Below are 19,350 nucleotides of genomic sequence, written 5' to 3' on the forward strand. Positions count from 1 at the left end.
AGGGTACATTGCTGACAGAAATTAATTAATCAAGAACGCGCAAGATAATAGTGCAACATACCAGAGAGAAACAAAACCTGTATGACAATCACTCGATGACTGAAGGTCAAGCAAGCACAACCCCAGAAATCACAACGAACGATAGAGTTTTTTAAAATCACAAGACACACATGCATGCTACTAAACTGTCCAGATAGTTGATTCAATTTGGTACGAAGTTCCACGAGACTCTGGTACAGCTTCAGGCTGTACCATCTCGTTTATTAAGGTCCACCAAGCGATAGATCCTGATGCAATCTCTTGTTTAAACCAATATCATCCATGGAGAAATCTCAACCGATTGGTCCCAAATTTCATCGATATAACCTGCACATAACAAGTGCTATCAGATTAAAACACCATCCAAATCCACACAGTTGTTTTTTCAGGCCAGAGGTTAGAACAAACATAGACTAGAAGTGCCTTTAAGAAATCCATTTGAGCGTAGTTACCTTCCAAGCCATAGTACTCCCTGCTTTTCAGTTGCAATCTCATAATGTTCTTTTCCCTGTATTGCCGAGCCAGCCATGTCCGGCAGGTGCCAAAGCAGTCCTGCAAAAAACAAGCAATGGCCTTACCGCGTCAAGAACCTACATGTATCAAGAATGGACACGAAAAACCAGTGCAAGCACATACCGACGGATGCCGTGAGCACTGGCAGAGGCGTATGTATGCGTCGGTAGACAGGCAGCATTCTGCAGAGTAGAGGTGCCCTTCGCGAAAGCATTCTGCAGAAGGAAGTAAATATTATACAGTGCTATGAGTTGTATATGTAATGGCCAACGTGTAGTAAAGGCTGGTGTTCTTTCTTTACATTAATACTCAAGGTAGTAATAGCATCCCGCAGCTTTCTGCTCAGTGTCCTTCATCGAACCCAGCTTGTTAATCCGTGGCCTGTAGGTTGTCGGATCCGTCCTAAACGTGACATCAAGATGCTGCGGGAGCAGACAGGGGTTAAAATGCGCAACAAAAGATTGTCATTGAAAATGGCTGTGAAACAATCAGAGATGTTCATTACTTGATTATTTCATCCTCGAGAACATAGAGTACACGTAGTCTGAGGGAGGGAAGGATATATCAAACTTACTGACAGAAAACGGTTCATTCCAGAAGCCAGGGATTCCGGTGCATTTGCAGTACAATCAACTGAAGGTTTTCCCTCAAATACGAGTACCTTGTCAGCAAGGTAGGCTGCCATAATGAAATCATGCTCGACGATGAAAGCCGTTTTCTTTTGGTGAAGGATAAACCTTTTTATCACCTTTGCTGCAAGAAGGCGTTGTTCTGAATCAAGGTGAGCACTTGGTTCATCTATGAGGTAAATATCAGCAGGCTGCAGACGAAAAAAAAAAGTAATTGGTAAAGAAGTCAATGTTTAGTGGAAGCGATCATCAAATAAAAACGGAACACGCACTGAGATATGTTACTGATAAGGGTATCCTAGTGTTAAATACACATTTAACTCCTTGAGAAAATATGTATTCCTAAAATAGATAATTTAAGTTACAAACATTTCTGTATTTACGCTATTAAAACTTCATGAGTGATGAGAACTGATTGAAACCTCTGCAGAAAACCACTATGCACATTTTCATGGTTGGCTATCACTGCAGGGCAACATTTTATCTTTTGTACTGTTTCCCTCGGTAACTTGTACTAATCATTGTTTAGTTTCACATTTTTCTACTTGCAAAACCTCACGACATTCTTATAAGGACTCAAAACCTCACGAATTTACATGTCAGCTCATTTTTTGCATTTTTTTTTATTAAAATCGGTTGCCTAAGAGGAAATGACAACTTCCATTAAAAGATGAAATAGGCACCCAACTAGGCAATGATGGTAACTAAGTAATCAGATATTGACCACTATGAGCTGTCCATGCATCATACATGCATGTTTTATCAGAACAAAAATATTTTGCTTCTAAAAGTTACATATATTTTTAAAAACCAAAATAATAGTACAGTTGGTAGTCCTGTTCCAACGGTACAAACAGGTAATTTCTTGTCCGAAACATATGGAAAATCGTGTGCACGCAGAAAAATTGATGGGTAAAATTCATAATTGAGGCGAAAAGGTACGAGTCAGGTTCTGGAATCTGGAAGATTGCAGAAGCCGGCCCCAACATTGGGAGGTTTCATCGACCCATTTTTTTACGAATTCCACAACATGAAAACACATGATTTGTTTATGATGTCTCAAGGTGTTAATCCTAATATGCCTATGGAAAGAACTGCAGAGGGGGAATATATGCAAGCCTACCTTTCCGAGACAAACACAGAGTTTGACCCTTTGCAGCTCTCCACCAGAAAGATTTTCAACCTGCCTGTCCATGAGTTCCTCAATTTTCAGTGGTTTCATGACATCGGATTTGAACTGAGCTTGTGTGAATGATCCAGGTATTTTCTCCTCTAGAAGGTCCCTCACTGTAGAGCTATATTTAGAGACCAATTCCTGACGCTTGTATGAGACAGTATATGCAGGCATACCAACTTGCTCATCACTAACTTTGTCTGGTTTCACTTCCCCTGCCTGACAAGAAAAAGAAGATACAGTTGATGAGAGTAATTAAAAAAAAAGTAGATCTGTATGTGTCTGCCAAGCATATTTGAGTGGAAAAGGTTATACCAGCATACGAATAAATGTTGTCTTCCCGGTACCATTCTCACCAAGCATGACAATTATCTGGGAATCATTAAAGCTGCCTTCCGTTACTGAGAGCTTGAAACCACGAACTGTTTTCACCATGGGAGGATACTTATAGTATTGGTAAGTCTGTCCCTCTATGATCAGCTCCGTAGACTCGGTGACCTAAGAAGCAAAACAACATTGCCTTAGAAACAGAGCACTTAGAAAGTGCAAAACTGGCGCTCACAAGAGCAAGTGTTTGGCCACAATCCTAGTCCTTACTCTAAATGTAAGTTTCTCCTCACGGAAACGTAAATTTTCTGTTGGGATAAAGCCATTTAGGAAATGGTTAATTCCGTCTCTGACTGAAGAGGGTAAAGTAACAACACCATATGCTCCTGGAGTTCCATAAAGACAACATATGTAGTCTGATAAGTAGTCAAGAATGCTAAGATCATGCTCCACAACAATTATATAGCTGCAAAAATACAGTGAAAATTCTCTCTTAGCTGCGTAATAAATAAATAAAATGTTAGGGCTGTCTTATATTTTGTGAGATGTACGCCCTCTTTACTTTTTGGGTTGTAGCAAGGAACGAATAACTTGTGCAGCTTTCAGCCTTTGTTTGACATCAAGATAGCAGGATGGCTCATCAAATATATAAACATCTGCTTCCTTCATAGCACGAGCAGCAATTGCAAATCTCTGAAGCTCACCGCCGGATAGATCTGAGACATCTCTGTCCAGAATTTGATTCAATTCAAGAACATCACATAATGTATCCTTCACTTGTCTCTGGTCTTCCTTACTAAGATAGTCCCCAACCTTCCCTTTAACAGATTTTCGAATATTATCAATATACTGAGGTTTAATAGTTGCCTGAAACCAAGCATCAGTCTGTCAGACATCATGAATAACACAGTTTAATATAAATATTACAATATACAGCTACAAACAGTTGTTAATACCATATCCCAAAATTAACAACTATCTAAAAGAAAATATTTGGGGTCCAAGAAAAGAAGACTATAATGAAGGCTAGAAATGGATAGGTATGAGCCAATTATCCTAAAATCGAGAACTCAGTTAGAGTCCAGGTTAATAACCCACCTACCAAGATTCAAGTCTCACTTCTACCATCAATAGCTGTTATCCCGCACATCCAAAACAGTATATATATTCTAGAACTATCAGTTACATTACCATATTTCGAATTTTCATTTAAGATCACTAATGTGTAATGATTTTGAAATAAAACTACAAATAACATAGGCATAAAAATCTTGGTCTTAATCAAAACAATAAGTTTCTGAAAATGGAAGATCGACAAGGGGAAGTAATAATGTGGGCATGATAGGCAACATAATACAATAGCAAGTGTATTATCTTTATAATCTGCATTAGTGAATTATAGTTGGAGTACCTTCATTTTGTCTTCCATTAGACGAGTGAAGTATTTCTGAAGTTGGGATCCACGGAAATACCTCAAAATTTCATCCGCACTTGGGGTGACCTGCAAAGGTTGTGAACAGTTCGACAATGTAGAGTTATAGGCACAACAAGGGATAACAAACATAACTCACTGCCACTTACTGTGAATTTACCCAAGTTGGGTTTAAAAATCCCAGCCAATATTTGAAGTGCAGTTGATTTCCCAATACCATTTGTCCCTACTAAGCCCAAAACTTGCCCAGGTCTTGGAACAGGAAGCCTACAAAAGATAGTTATATATGTCAGTAAGTATCAACAACAGCTCAGGTAGACAACAGTCAGCAACTACACCTACAATAGTGGCAAAAGAAAACTCTAATATAACTTAAGAACAGTACGGGGGGGATTGAATATCATAGACATGAGAAATAATTGTGTACCTGTGAAGCTTGAAGGAATTTGGTCCATAGCGATGTGTCGTCTCCTTTTCAAGACTACTTGGCAAGTTAATAATTTGGATAGCATTAAACGGGCATACCTGCATGAGCACAAGAAGAGAGAATGATATTTAGACTATTGCAGATTAAGATAGATCATACCCAGAGATAGCCCCAAAAGTAAATTGACTTGGACCTTTACACAAATGGCGCACCCAATGCATAGATCCTCTGAAATTAGAGAGACTTTAGATGATGGAGTAACTTCTATGCAGTGGCGCCCTGGAAATGTGTGTAACAAATCAAAAGGGCAAACTGAAGTGATCACGCATTAAAGTAGATATAGTAGAGGATTATCACAAACTAACAATGGAAAAGATATTCGAGTGAGGAATGTATATTTGGTTAATGCCTTAATGCCAATTGGACGTGTGCTGAAAAGACATCGGGGGTTACCATCTTATTGTCCACGGCTAGTAACAGGGTGTTGCTTAACGGCGAGCCAGGTCCCCCCATTTGGCATAGGAGGGGACAGGGACCCCTGTCGCCATCGCTATTCGTGTTAATCATGAACACACTTAATAGGGTGTTGGCTAAAGCCATCGAGTTGGGGATCCTAAGGCGCCTTGCGCGGAGGGAGTTGGTGACATCGTTCTCGCTTTATGCGGACGATGTAGTTATCTTCTATCATCCAGCGGAGCCGAAATTGCGCGCTATTCGTGGCATACTTGAGCTCTTTGGCCTAGCGATTGGGCTACACACAAACTTCGCCAAGTGCTCGGTTTCGAGGATGAGGCCAACGAGGCGGCGACAGTTATGGAGTGCCAGTTGGCACCCTTTCCCGTGAAGTACCTTGGCATTCCACTCTCCGTTAGACGGCTGTCGGGTGAGGCTTTCCAGCCTGTGGTGGAGCGGTTAGCTGACAAGTTGCCTACCTGGAAGGCATCGATGATGCCCCGGGCCGAGCGCTTGGTGCTCGTCCGCTCGGTGCTCGCGGCCATACCGCTGCACCAGCTCATGGTGCTTAGTCTGAACAAGAAGGCACTCAAGCAGGTGATCAAGATCCTAGTCCTAGGGTGTTCTTATGGGCCGGTACCATGTTAACTGGGCAAGGGTGTGCCGCCCGTTGTGTTACCGTGGCTTGGGGGTCCTGGACCTTGCTCGCACCTCCATCAGCCTCAGGGTGCGCTGGCTGTGGAGGATGCATACCGACCTCTTGCGACCGTGGTGCGGGCTCGATATGCAGTTCTCGAAGATGGAGATGGACGTCTTCGCGACCTCCACTTTCATGGTGGTAGGCAACGGGGAGTCCACCCTCTTCTGGGAGGACAAATGGTTGGATGGGCAGTCCATTAAGGAGTTGGCGCCATAGGTCTACGCGCTCATCCCTAAGCACCGTAGGAAAAGGCGTACTGTTCAACAACAGGCGCAGGTGGAGCACACTTGGATCTCAGACATAGTTGGCGTGCCGAGCGCGCTCGCCCTCTGGCAATACGTACGTCCAGCTGTGGAGCAGACCCAGGGGCATGCAACTATCGACGGATCCACACAGGCTGATTTGGCGCTGGACGACAGATGGCCAGTACTCGTCCCGCTCCTATTACGACGCCCTCTTCCAGGGGCGGTTTTATCAGGCTCGTGGAGGTTGAACTGGAAATCCTGGGCGCCACCTAGGGTGAAGTTCTTCATCTGGCTGGCCTGTAAAGGTGTTGGACGAGCGAGCGGCTGGCGCGACGGGGACTACCTCACGCGACAAGATGCCCGCTCTGCGACCAGTCTGAGGAGACTATGGCGCACATTCTCACCAGATGCTCGTTTTCCAGGACCATTTGGTTCGAGGTTCTATCGTGGATCCGGTCCACCTCAGGACCTCCAACGGTTGAGGGTGACTTCGCGGAGTGGTGGTCGATGGTGGTGCCAGTTGCGCAAAGGCACTTCGTCGCTCATCATGCTCAGTGCGTGGTGGATTTGGAAGCACCGGAACGCCGCGGTTTTCGACAACGCGTGTCCTTCGATGGCATCCTTGCTTGGCGACATCAAGGCCGAGGCGCGACTGTGGGCGGATGCAGGGGCCCGGGCTCTTCGCCAGCTTCTCCCCTAGAATAGCTTTTCTAGGTTGAGTTGTACGGTGCAGTGTTGGTCCTTTCTTGAACTTGTACAAATAACCTTCTTTTCTATCAATGCATCGAGGCTTTTACGTTTTCGCGAGAAAAAAAAAGAGAGTAGCTCCTCTCACAACTTATCTTTATGAAAAGACGAGACGAACAGGACCCCCTTTCAAGTTTCAAGAACATTCATGGTTTCATAAGTTCAATCGATTGGAAACCTAACAAACATAATGTTCGACAATTGATATGGTATAGGAGACAACCTCTGTCCTCCGTTGACCTTTTTTCTGCCAGAGACGAACCCTAACGAAATTTCGAACTACCAAAGCCTCCTCCTATCTCCTAATCGCCCAGCAACCCAAATATATATGAGACGATTTTTTTCTGGCAGAGAAGACGTAGTAGGATGCGGCACGCACGTACCGGTGGCGTTGACGGGGCAGCGCTTGCGGCACTGCTGGCCGCACTTGCTGGGCCGGCATCGGTCCTCCGCCACCACCGCGATCCGGCTCGACCGCCCCGACATTGTCGTCGCCGGCAAGCCGCACTCCGCACCCTGTACTGGATCCGTCGGGAATGAATCCGCCCGTTCGCAGGAGAATGAGGATTCGGCGTGGTGGCGGCGGAATTTTATAGGAAACGGCGGTGTCCGCTACCGTGGGGTTCAAGTTTGGGAGACACTACTATATTATCCGCTTGCGGAGCGAGTCGTAGCAGGCCATCGCTATCATTGGCCGGCCCATGAACTGCGTCCGCGCCTCCACGACTAGGCGATCTACTTTAAAGAAAATCTATTTTAAACCTTATAAACTCTTATAAAGATGGATGAAATGAACAATAAATTTAAATATGAGCTCATCAATCCGGATCTAAATAGAACTCTGAAGTTGTTTGGTACCCCGGGAAAAGGGATAATCCCGACCAGGAGTACCCATTGTCTCACTGATTGAACTGGTCCACACCGAAGTTCAGACACACGATGGCAAACCACTCCAACACTAGGACGCTTGGGATACAGCGTCGGAGCTTGGGGTGACTAGTCCAATCATTCTTATCTGAAGCGCATGCTAAGAGAAGATGAAGATGATGAGAGGAAATAGGGACAGCTTGTTCCTCAATGTCGTCGATGACGTGGGCATACCTTATCAGGTGCCCACCATTAATATACCAACGTGTGGTCCGACAGAAAGCTCACGAAGCTCATGACACAACAAGCAATTGAAGCCCAGGAACCTGGCGTGCAACACAAGGAAAAGCCCATACAGGGATAGTCAAACATGTAACCAACTTGGAGTCCTGAGACATGGCCTCCTATAAAAGGACCAGGAGGAATCGACGCGAAGAGAAATTAGACGAGATGAGATCACATCATAGCCATCACGACAATCATGTAACTCTAATCTTCATCAATCAAGAGCAGACAAGCAACATGTAGGATTTTCCCTCCGGGGGCTGAAGATGGGTAAATCGTGTTCCGTGTTTTGTATTGTTTGCATGCCGACGAGTCCACCAACATCTTCTTCCCTAAAATCCCAAGTTCATAATGTTGAAATATTGGGCCCAGTTTTAGTGGCCCATACTAGATTTCAGATTTCCCTATAAATCTCAAAGCCCACATAGTGGCAGCCTTGTGAGTTTGAGCCCAAGTTGGTGGCAGCTCACTAGGGAGTGGCAAGAGGTGGGAAGTTTAGTCCCACATGGAAAGTTGGGAGGAAGTTAGACCACCTTATAAGGTGGGTTGTTCTACCACTAGTAACTGAGTAAGAATAGGAGTGGTTCACGCGTGCTCCTCCTCCTCCTCGCTCGTCTCGACTCGACACGACACGTCACGACGCGCGCCGCGCTCGTGGTGAGTGGATTGAGCCTCGAGCCGAGACTTTCCTTACTTTTTGCAGCTCAGGAAAACGAACAGAGTCCTAGACGGATGCGTCACAGTTAGTCAGTTCGGGTCGCCCCCGGACTCTGGGCTATCTGTAACCGACTCGAAACGTGCGTGCGACGTGGGCGTGCCCCACGTTGCCTAGGGTTTCCTGAGCCTATATAATCTCCTGCCCGGCTACCGCAGAAACACATCTAATACACGAGTTAGGGTTTTGCCACCACTCTCTGCTTGCGCCGCCATCGTAGCCTACTCCATCCCGTGCGCCGACGTGCATCGGCGAACGGGAGAGCAGGTCTTTGGAACCACTCGTCCTTGTGATCCTGTACGGGAGAGGGCGAATTGGGTTTTTTGGGAAGTGCTCTGCGCGACTGCTCAAGCTCTTCATCACGGGTCGTCTTCCGTCCAAGTCGGGCGGTACTGCCTATCGTCGTCTTCAACGCCGTCTACTTCGACCCGTCGTCCCTGTCGTCAAAAACGTTGTCATCAATAACGTTACTGCTGCGACATCATCTGCTACACCTCCACCGCCACCTCCACCAGATCGGTACGTGCGACATATCTCGATCAGTTTAGCGATGGATGCTTTACCTTTTGTGTTGCTGCTACTCATGTTGATTAATGCATCTAGTATGTTTGAGTTTTACATGTTAGTAGTTGTTGTCATCATGTTTTATATTTAGGACTTAATCATGGTAATTGTGTCTAATTATCCAACAATCCAAAAACCTAATTGTAGGAAATTTCCTGAGTTAACAATGGCTGGTTTTGCTGATGCACTGAGGCCGGATAAGTTTACCGGTGTGCACTTTAAGAGGTGGCAGGTTAAGGCCACGCTCTGGCTTACTCATCTGAAAGTGTTCGAAGTTAGTGATGGTTTACCTGAAGGAACTATATCTGACCAAGATCAGAACAAGTTCAAGGAAAACAATACTCTCTTCGTCGGATGCATTCTAAGTATTCTTGCTGATCGTCTGTGTGATGTGTACATGCACATAACAGATGGTAAAGAGCTCTGGGATGCACTGAATGCTAAATTCGGTGCAACCGATGCAGGCAGTGAACTGTACATCATGGAGAGCTTCCATGACATCAGGATGGTAAACAACCGTTTTGTAGTCGAACAAGCTCATGAGATACAGTGCATTGCGAAAGAGCTTGAACTTGAAGGGGTTCGTAGCATAGAAAACAAAAATTTTCCTATCGCAAAGACGAATAAATCCAAGATCTAATCTATGGAACACCCAAGATCTAATCTACAAGATCGAAGCAACGAGATGGTAAAGAGACTAACCCTCGAAGATTCCAAAGCCTACGAGATTAATCTCGTTGTTGGTGTAGACGATCGTCCCCGGTGCTGCAATCCGGCAGCACTTCCGTACTCGGTCGCGCGTACGGTGTCGATGAAGCTCCTTCCTCTCCCGTTCCAGCGGGCAGCGGAGGTGTGGTAGATCTCCTCCAACGTCCAGCAGCACGACAGCGTGGTGGTGGTGGTGGAGGAAGAAAACTGCAGGGCTTCGCCTAAGCCCGGACAGCGTATGGTGGAGGGAGAGGCGGCCAGAGGAGGAGGCAATGGTGGGGTGGTGTGGCCGGCCACCCCCTCCCCTCTTTATATAGGGGGCTGGCCGGCCAAGGTGGCCCCCCTTCCCATCTAGGGTTAGGGGGGCGGCGGCCAAAGGGGGGAGAGGGGCTTTCCCCTCCCCCAAGTTGATCCCCCCCAGGAAACCCTAGGGGGTTTGGCCGGCCTGGGCCTTGGGGCCATGTGCCCCTGGCCCATTAGGCCGGGGAGCACCCCCTTGGCCCACGGTGGGCCTCCTAGGTCGTGGGCCCCATGGTGGACCCCTCCGGAACCTTCTAGAACCTTCCAGTCAACACCGGAAAAATCCCGAACATTTCCGAAACCCAGAAATCAACTTTCCTTATATGAATCTTATTCTCCGGACTATTCCGGACCTCCTCGTGACATCCTGGATCACATCCGAGACTCCGAAATAACTTCGTCTCCATACCATATTCAAATCTACTTATGCGACATCGAACCTTAAGCGCGTCACCCTACGGTTCGCGAACTATGCAGACATGGTCGAGACTCCTCTCCGAGCAATAACTAATAGCGGGATCTGGAGATCCATAATGGCTCCCACATATTCAACGATGACTTAGTGATCGATTGAACCTTTTACATACGATGCCAATTCCCTTTGTCTCGCGATATTTTACTTGTCCGAGGTTTGATCATTGGTATCTCCATACCTTGTTCAACCTCGTTACCGACAAGTACTCTTTACTCGTACCGTGGTATGTGATCTCTTATGAACTATTCATATGCTTGCAAGCTAATCAGATGACATTCCACCGAGAGGGCCCAGAGCATATCTATCCGTCATCAGGATGGACAAATCCCACTGTTGATCCTATGCCTCAACTCACACTTTCCAGATACTTAATCCCACCTTTATTGCCACCCATTTACGCAATGGCGTTTGATGTAATCAAAGTACCCTTTGGGTGTAAGTGATTTACATGATCTCATGGTCGAAGGATTAAGACAACTATGTATTGAAAGCTTATAGCAAATGAACTTAATGACTTGATCTTATTGTTGGAGATATGCCCAAGAGGCAATAATAAAAGTGGTTATTATATATCTTTATGTTTATGATAAATGTTTATATACCATGCTATAATTGTATTAACTGAAACATTGATACATGTGTGATATGTAAACAACAAAGAGTCCCTAGTATGCCTCTTAACTAGCTTGTTGATTAATGGATGATTAGTTTCATAATCATGAACATTGGATGTTATTAATAACAAGGTTATATCATTGTATGAATGATGTAATGGACACACCCAATTAAGCGTAGCATAAGATCTCGTCATTAAGTTATTTGCTATAAGCTTTCGATACATAGTTACCTAGTCCTTATGACCATGAGATCATGTAAATCACTTATGCCGGAAAGGTACTTTGATTACATCAAACGCCACTGCGTAAATGGGTGGTTATAAAGGTGGGATTAAGTATCCGGAAAGTATGAGTTGAGGCATATGGATCAACAGTGGGATTTGTCCATCCCGATGACGGATAGATATACTCTGGGCCCTCTCGGTGGAATGTCGTCTAATGTCTTGCAAGCATATGAATAAGTTCATAAGAGACCACATACCACGGTACGAGTAAAGAGTACTTGTCAGGAGACGAGGTTGAACAAGGTATAGAGTGATACCGAAGATCAAACCTCGGACAAGTAAAATATCGCGTGACAAAGGGAATTGGTATCGTATGTAAATGGTTCATTCGATCACTAAAGTCATCGTTGAATATGTGGGAGCCATTATGGATCTCCAGATCCCGCTATTGGTTATTGGTCGGAGTGAGTACTCAACCATGTCCGCATAGTTCGCGAACCGTAGGGTGACACACTTAAAGTTGGATGTTGAAATGGTAGAACTTGAATATGGAATGGAGTTCGAATATTTGTTCGGAGTCCCGGATGAGATCCCGGACATCACGAGGAGTTCCGGAATGGTCCGGAGAATAAGATTCATATATAGGATGTCATTTTATGTGAATTAAATTGACGCGGAAGGTTCTATGGAAGGTTCTAGAAGGTTCTAGAAAAGTCCGGAAGAAACCACCAAGGAAGGTGGAGTCCACATGGGACTCCACCTCCATGGCCGGCCAACCCTAGTGGGGGAGGAGTCCCAAGTGGACTCCCCCTTAGGGGCCGGCCAACCCCCCCATATGGGAGGTGGAACTCCCACCTCTAGTGGGAGTCCTAGCTTGGCTAGGTTTCACCACCATATGGAAGGTTTTTGGTTCGGGTCTTATTCGAAGACTTGGAGACCAACTCTTGGGGATCCACCTATATAATGAGGGGCCAAGGGGAGGGGGCCGGCCACCCCAAGACCACAGCCTGGCCGACCCCCTTAGAGTGGCCGGCCACCCCCTCCCAAACCCTAGCCGCCCCGCTCCTCCAATTCCCGCACGCTTAGTGAAGCTCCGCCGGATTTCTCCACCACCACCAACACCACGCCGTCGTGCTGTCGGATTCAAGAGGAGCTACTACTTCCGCTGCCCGCTGGAACGGGGAGGTGGACGTCGTCTTCATCAACAACCGAACGTGTGACCGAGTACGGAGGTGCTGCCCGTTCGTGGCGCCGGAACCGATCGTGATCAAGATCTTCTACGCGCTTTTGCAAGCGGCAAGTGAACATCTACCGCAGCAACAAGAGCCTCATCTTGTAGGCTTTGGAATCTCTTCAAGGGTGAGACTCGATAATCCCCTCGTTGCTACCGTCTTCTAGATTGCATCTTGGCTTGGATTTCGTGTTCGCGGTAGGAAATTTTTTGTTTTCTATGCAACGTTATCCTACACTTATGCTATGCTCATTTGGGTGTGTGTCCATTATATCATTCAACTAATGACATAACCTTGTTATTAATAACATCCAATGTTCATGATCACGAAACCATGATCATCTATTAATCAACAAGCTAGTTATACAAGAGGCTTACTAGGGACTCCTTGTTGTTTACATAACACACATGTATCAATGTTTCGGTTAATACAATTATAGCATGGTATATAAACATTTATCATAAACACAAAGATATTATAATAACCATTTTATTATTGCCTCTTGGGCATATCTCCAACAGAACTCCTTAAGTGTGCCTTACCTAACAAGTTTGTGTCTGGATGCATCATCGCTAAGTTTCCCCCTTCATGGAGGAACTTTGCCACAACTCTCAAACACAAGAGACAAGAGATATCAGTTGAAAATCTGATAGCATCTCTTGATGTTAAGGAGAAAGCTCGGGCTAAGGATAATACTGAGAAAGGAGAGGGTCAGTCTAGCACCAACATGATGCAGAAGAAACCCTACAGCAAGAACAAAGGGAATAACAAGCCCTCCTTCAATAAGCCTATGAAGACTACAACCTTCAAGAAGAAGAAGATGATAAACAAAACAGATCTGAGCTGCTTTACCTGTGAAGAGACTGGCCACTTTTCTAAGGACTGTCCAGAGAGGGCAGACCGCAAGAAAAAGGCGAGGCAAGTCAACACGGTGACCGCTAGCAATGCTGATGGGTACGGTAATCTCTTTACTGTTCTTTCGGTATTTCAATCTCCATGTTGGTGGATTGATACATGTGCTAATGTTCATGTGTGTGCTGACATCTCCATGTTCACTTCTTACCAGGTCGCTCGGGATTCTTCCGTCTTGATGGGGAATGGGTCACATGCTTCTGTTCGTGGTGTTAGCACGGTAAATCTGAAGTTCACTTCGGGGAAGATCGTGCAGCTGAGGAATGTGCAGCATGTCCCTACTATGAACAAGAATCTCGTTAGCGGCTCCCTTCTATGCAGAGATGGGTTTAAGGTTGTTTTAGAGTCGAATAAAGTAGTTGTTTCCAAGTTTGGACAATTTATTGGTAAAGTCTATGAGTGCGGAGGCTTGTTCCGCTTTTCTCTTTCTGATTTCAGTAATAAGTTTGTGAACCATATTTGTGGCAATGTTAGTGATGATACCAGTGTTTGGCATTCTCGTTTATGCCACATTAATTTTGGTTTAATGTCTCGGCTATCCAGTTTAAGTTTAATTCCGAATTTCACCATTGCCAAAGGTTCTAAGTGCCATAGTTGTGTGCAATCAAAGCAACCTCGGAAGCCTCACAAGGCGGCCGAGGAGAGAAACTTGGCACCTCTATAACTCATACATTCTGATCTATGCGAGATGAATGGTGTGTTGACAACAGGTGGAAAGAGATATTTCATGACATTGATTGATGATGCGACTAGATTTTGCTATGTTTATTTGTTGCGAACTAAAGATGAAGCTTTAGACTACTTTAAAATTTATAAGGCCGAAGTTGAAAATCAACTAGAGAGAAAGATCAAGCGTCTTAGGTCGGATCGTGGTGGTGAATATTTTCCTAAAATGTTTGATGAATTCTGTGAGGAACATGGCATTATTCATGAGAGGACGCCTCCCTATTCGCCCCAATCAAACGGGGTTGCCGAGAGGAAAAACGGCACGCTGACTGACTTGGTGAATTCCATGTTAGCCACTGCTGGTTTATCAAAGGCATGATGGGGGGAGGCTTTGTTGACTTCATGTCATGTCCTGAATAGAGTTCCTAACAAGAATAAAGATAAAACCCCTTACGAGGAGTGGGCTGGGAGAAAACCATCACTTTCGTATTTGCGCACGTGGGGATGTTTGGCGAAAGTCAATATTCCAATTACTAAGAAGCGCAAACTCGGACCAAAGATAGTGGATTGTATCTTTCTAGGTTATGCTCCGCGGAGTGTAGGCTATAGATTTTTAGTAGTTCAATCCGAGGTACCTGATATGCATGTTGATACTATTATGGAATCTCGCAATGCAACATTTTTTGACAATATGTTTCCTATGAAAGATATGCATAGCATTGCTAGAATTTCTACTGAAATAATTCCTGAGTCTAGTCCATCTAATGAGTATTTTGAACAATCACATGAGAATGTTACTGAGAAGGATGACAATGAAGCTCCTAAATGGAGCAAGAGACGGAGGATTGAAAAATCCTTTGGTGATGATTTCATTGTGTACCTTGTGGATGATACTCCCACGTCCATTGCAGAGGCATATGCATCTCCAGATGCAGATGTCTGGAAAGAAGCTGTTCATAATGAGATGAACTCGATTCTTTCTAATGGAACTTGGGAGCTATCAGAACGACCCCATGGATGCAAGCATGTGGGCTGCAAATGGGTGTTCAAGAAGAAGCTAAGACCTGATGGTACTATTGAGAAGTATAAGGCGCGGCTTGTAGCTAAAGGCTACACACAGAGAGAAGGCGAAGATTACTTCGACACCTATTCACCTGTCGCTAGACTTACCACCATTCGAGTACTACTATCTATGGCTGCCTCTTATGGTCTTATCGTTCATCAAATGAACGTAAAGACATCTTTTCTTAATGGAGAGTTGGAAGAGAAAATCTATATGGATCAGCCTGATGGGTTTGTAGTAAAAGGTGAAGAAAGTAAGGTGTGCAAGTTGCTGAAATCTTTATATGGCCTGAAACAAGCACCTAAGCAATGGCATGAGAAGTTTGATAGAACTTTAACTTCTGTAGGCTTTGTTGTCAATGAGGCTGACAAGTGCGTTTACTATCGCCATGGTGGGGGCGAAGGTGTTATACTTTGTTTGTATGTAGATGATATTCTGATATTTGGTACAAACATGAAAGTAATACACGAGGTCAAGTCTTTCTTGTCAAAGTGTTTTGATATGAAAGATCTGGGAGAAGCTGATATGATTCTGAACATCAAGCTTATTAAGAACGAGAGTGGGATTACTCTAACGCAATCCCATTATGTTGAGAAGATCTTGAGCCGGTTCGGCTACATTGATAGCAAGTCTTCTCCAACACCTTATGATCCCAGTGTGACATTGCGCAAGAACCGGAGGATTGCCGTAGATCAACTGAGATATTCTCAGATCGTTGGCTCACTCATGTACTTAGCGAGCGCGACTAGACCTGACATCTCTTTTGCTGTTAGCAAGTTGTGTAGGTTCATGTCAAACCCGGGTACTGATCATTGGCATGCACTTGATAGGGTCATGCGCTACCTATGTGGTACAACGAGTTATGGGATTCACTATTCAGGGCACCCAGCTGTGCTTGAAGGATACAGTGATTCAAATTGGATCTCTGATGTAGCTGATCTCTACGCCACCAGCGGGTATGTATTTACCTTTGGAGGTGGCGCAGTTTCATGGAGATCTTGCAAGCAAACCATATTGACGAGGTCAACTATGGAAGCAGAACTTACTGCTTTGGACACAACCACTGTTGAATCAGAATGGTTGCGTGAGCTCTTGATGGACTTGCATGTGGTTGAAAAACCTGTACCGGCAATCCTTTTGAATTGTGACAATCAAACTGTAATTGTCAAAGTGAACAATTCTAAGGATAACGCGAAGTCATCAAGACACGTCAAAAGATGTTTGAAGTCTGTCAGGAAATTGCGAAACTCCGGAGTAATAACTGTTACATATATTCAAACAGACAAAAACCTGGCAGATCCCTTTACAAAGGGACTATCACGTAATGTGATAGAAAGTGCATCGAGGGAGATGGGTTTGAGACCCGTTGATGTTACACCATAGTGGTAACCCAACCTTTGTGATCGGAGATCCCGTGAATTAGGACCTGGGAAGAACAAACTAGTGGTTTAATTGAGGAGAGTATTATGTAACCATCTCTATGTGAAGATGCACAACTCTCAATTGCTGTAAGGCAGGTTGGCAACAAGTCTTAATGTATTTATATTGGCTATTTTAGCAAAGATGTTGTCCTACAGAGCATTCTTGAAATAACACACATATATGAGTCCGATTGTTAAACGTCGCAATCTATGAGATTTGGGTGGTCTCTAGTAAACTCATGAAGAGACCACGAAGTATGACGCATATGCTTCACCCGCGGGGTAGGCTACTGGCAGCCATGTACTGGTTATGACTTTGAGTGAAACCCTGTTCACGCAAAACTTGCAATTCAATGCTTAGTCCATTGTTCAAGTGTGAATGGATGTAGCTTAAGGTTCTAGGCGGAAGTTCAACTTAACAATCTCCGCTAAAACACTGGTATATAAACAAGCAGCGAGTGTTGGTAAATCTCTAAATGGGGATTTGAGATCTGGTGGGGGGTTGTTGAAATATTGGGCCCACTTTTAGTGGCCCATACTAGATTTCAGATTTCCCTATAAATCTCAAAGCCCACATAGTGGCAGCCTTGTGAGTTTGAGCCCAAGTTGGTGGCATCTCACTAGGGAGTGGCAAGAGGTGGGAAGTTTAGTCTCACATGGAAAGTTGGGAGGAAGTTAGACCACCTTATAAGGTGGGTTGTTCTACCACTAGTAAGTGAGTAAGAATAGGAGTGGTTCACGCGCGCTCCTCCTCCTCGCTCGCTCGTCTCGTCTCGTCTCGACACGACACGTCACGACGTGACGCGCGCCGCGCTCGTGGTGAGTGGATTGAGCCTCGAGCCGAGACTTTCCTTACTTTTTGCAGCTCAGGAAAACGAACAGAGTCCTAGACGGACGCGTCACAGTTAGTCAGTTCGGGTCGCTCCTGGACCGTGGGCTATCTGTAACCGACTCGAAACATGTGTGCGACGTGGGCGTGCCCCATGTTGCCTAGGGTTTCCTGAGCCTATATAATCTCCTGCCCGGCTACCGCAGAAACACATCTAATACACGAGTTAGGGTTTTGCCACCTCTCTCTGCTTGCGCCGCCATCGTAGCCTTCTCCATCCCGCGCGCCGACGTGCGTCGGCGAACGGGAGAGCAGGCCTTTGGAACCACTCGTCCTTGCGATCCTGTACGGGAGAGGGCAAATTAGGTTTTTGGGAAGCGCTCTGCGCGACTGCTCAAGCTCTTCATCACTGGTCGTCTTCCGTCCAAGTCAGGCGGTGCTGCCTATCGTCGTCTTCAATGCCGTCTACTTCGACCCGTCGTCCCTGTCGTAAAAAAACGTTGTCATCAACAACGTTACTGCTGCAACATCATCTACTACACCTCCACCGCCACCTCCACCAGATCGGTACGTGCGACATATCTCGATCGGTTTAGCGATGGATGCTTTACCGTTTGTGTTGCTGCTACTCATGTTGATTAATGCATCTAGTATGTTCGAGTTTCACATGTTAGTAGTTGTTGTCATTGATACGTCTCCGACGTATCGATAATTTCTTATGTTCCATGCCACATTATTGATGATATCTACATGTTTTATGCAGGACGAAATCAACGCCCAGAGTCTTATAATTGGACGAAGCTTCCAGAACACCCGAGAGCCGCCAGAGGGAAGCCCTGGGGGCCCCACACGCCACCCTGGCGCGGCCAGAGGGGGGGCCGTGCCGCCCTATGGTGTGGTGGCCCCAGGCCCCCTCCGAGGCTGCCCTTCCACCTATTTAAAACCTCCGTCACGAAAACCCTATGACGTTCGACGAAACCCACAGAAACCATCCAGAGCCGCCGCCATCGCGAAGCCAAGATCTGGGGGACAGGACTCTCTATTCCGGCACGCTGCCGGGACGGGGAAGTGCCCCCGGAAGGCTTCTCCATCGACACCACCGCCATCTTCATCAACGCTGCTGTCTCCCATGAGGAGGGAGTAGTTCTCCATCAAGGCTCGGGGCTGTACCGGTAGCTATGTGGTTAATCTCTCTCCTATGTACTTCAATACAATAATCTCATGAGCTGCCTTACATGATTGAGATTCATATGATGATGCTTGTAATCTAGATGTCATTATGCTAGTCAAGTGGATTTTACTTATGTGATCTCCGGAGACTCCTTGTCCCACGTGTGTAAAGGTGACAGTGTGTGCACCGTGTGGGTCTCTTAGGCTATATTTCACAGAATACTTATTCACTGTTATGAATGGCATAGTGAAGTGCTTATTTATATCTCTTTATGATTGCAATGTGTTTTGTATCACAATATATCTGTGTGCTACTCTAGTGATGTTATTAAAGTAGTTTATTCCTCCTGCACGGTGTAATGGTGACAGTGTGTGCATCGTGTAGTACTTGGCGTAGGCTATGATTGTGATCTCTTGTAGATTATGAAGTTAACTATTGCTATGATAGTATTGATGTGATCTATTCCTTCTTTCATAGCGTGAAGGTGACAGTGTGCATGCTATGTTAGTACTTGGTTTGGTTATGTTGATCTGTTATGCACTCTAAGGTTATTTGAATATGAACATCGAATATTGTGGAGCTTGTTAACTCCGGCATTGAGGGTTCGTGTAATCC

General features: G+C 45.4%; 1 protein-coding gene across 1 annotated transcript; it reads right to left on the minus strand.

The window, feature by feature from the left end:
• Window positions 1-64: 64 nt before the first annotated feature.
• LOC127314129 (ABC transporter E family member 2) lies at window positions 65-7,322 on the minus strand. Its single transcript, XM_051344594.2, has 14 exons — window positions 7,070-7,322; window positions 4,735-4,820; window positions 4,542-4,639; window positions 4,264-4,381; window positions 4,094-4,183; window positions 3,245-3,549; window positions 2,953-3,148; window positions 2,671-2,853; window positions 2,305-2,574; window positions 1,127-1,372; window positions 854-974; window positions 676-767; window positions 492-591; window positions 65-366 (listed from the first exon to the last, which is right to left on the minus strand). Exons 1-11 carry the CDS (start codon window positions 7,170-7,172, stop codon window positions 855-857), a joined length of 1,815 nt encoding a protein of 604 aa, XP_051200554.1. The 5' UTR covers window positions 7,173-7,322; the 3' UTR covers window positions 65-366; window positions 492-591; window positions 676-767; window position 854.
• Between the last annotated feature and the right edge of the window lie 12,028 nt (window positions 7,323-19,350).

This window comes from Lolium perenne, chromosome 1 (assembly GCF_019359855.2).
Source record: "Lolium perenne isolate Kyuss_39 chromosome 1, Kyuss_2.0, whole genome shotgun sequence".
Taxonomy (NCBI): domain Eukaryota; kingdom Viridiplantae; phylum Streptophyta; class Magnoliopsida; order Poales; family Poaceae; genus Lolium; species Lolium perenne.

Excerpts from the sequence above, each read along its gene's own strand:
- LOC127314129 (XM_051344594.2), bottom strand. The coding sequence starts at position 7,172 with ATGTCGGGGCGGTCGAGCCGGATCGCGGTGGTGGCGGAGGACCGATGC. Across the intron at positions 2,854-2,952 it reads AGGAGAAACTTACATTTAGA|GTCACCGAGTCTACGGAGCT; the intron begins GTAAGGACTAGG and ends TTTGCTTCTTAG. Across the intron at positions 2,575-2,670 it reads CAACATTTATTCGTATGCTG|GCAGGGGAAGTGAAACCAGA; the intron begins GTATAACCTTTT and ends TTTTCTTGTCAG.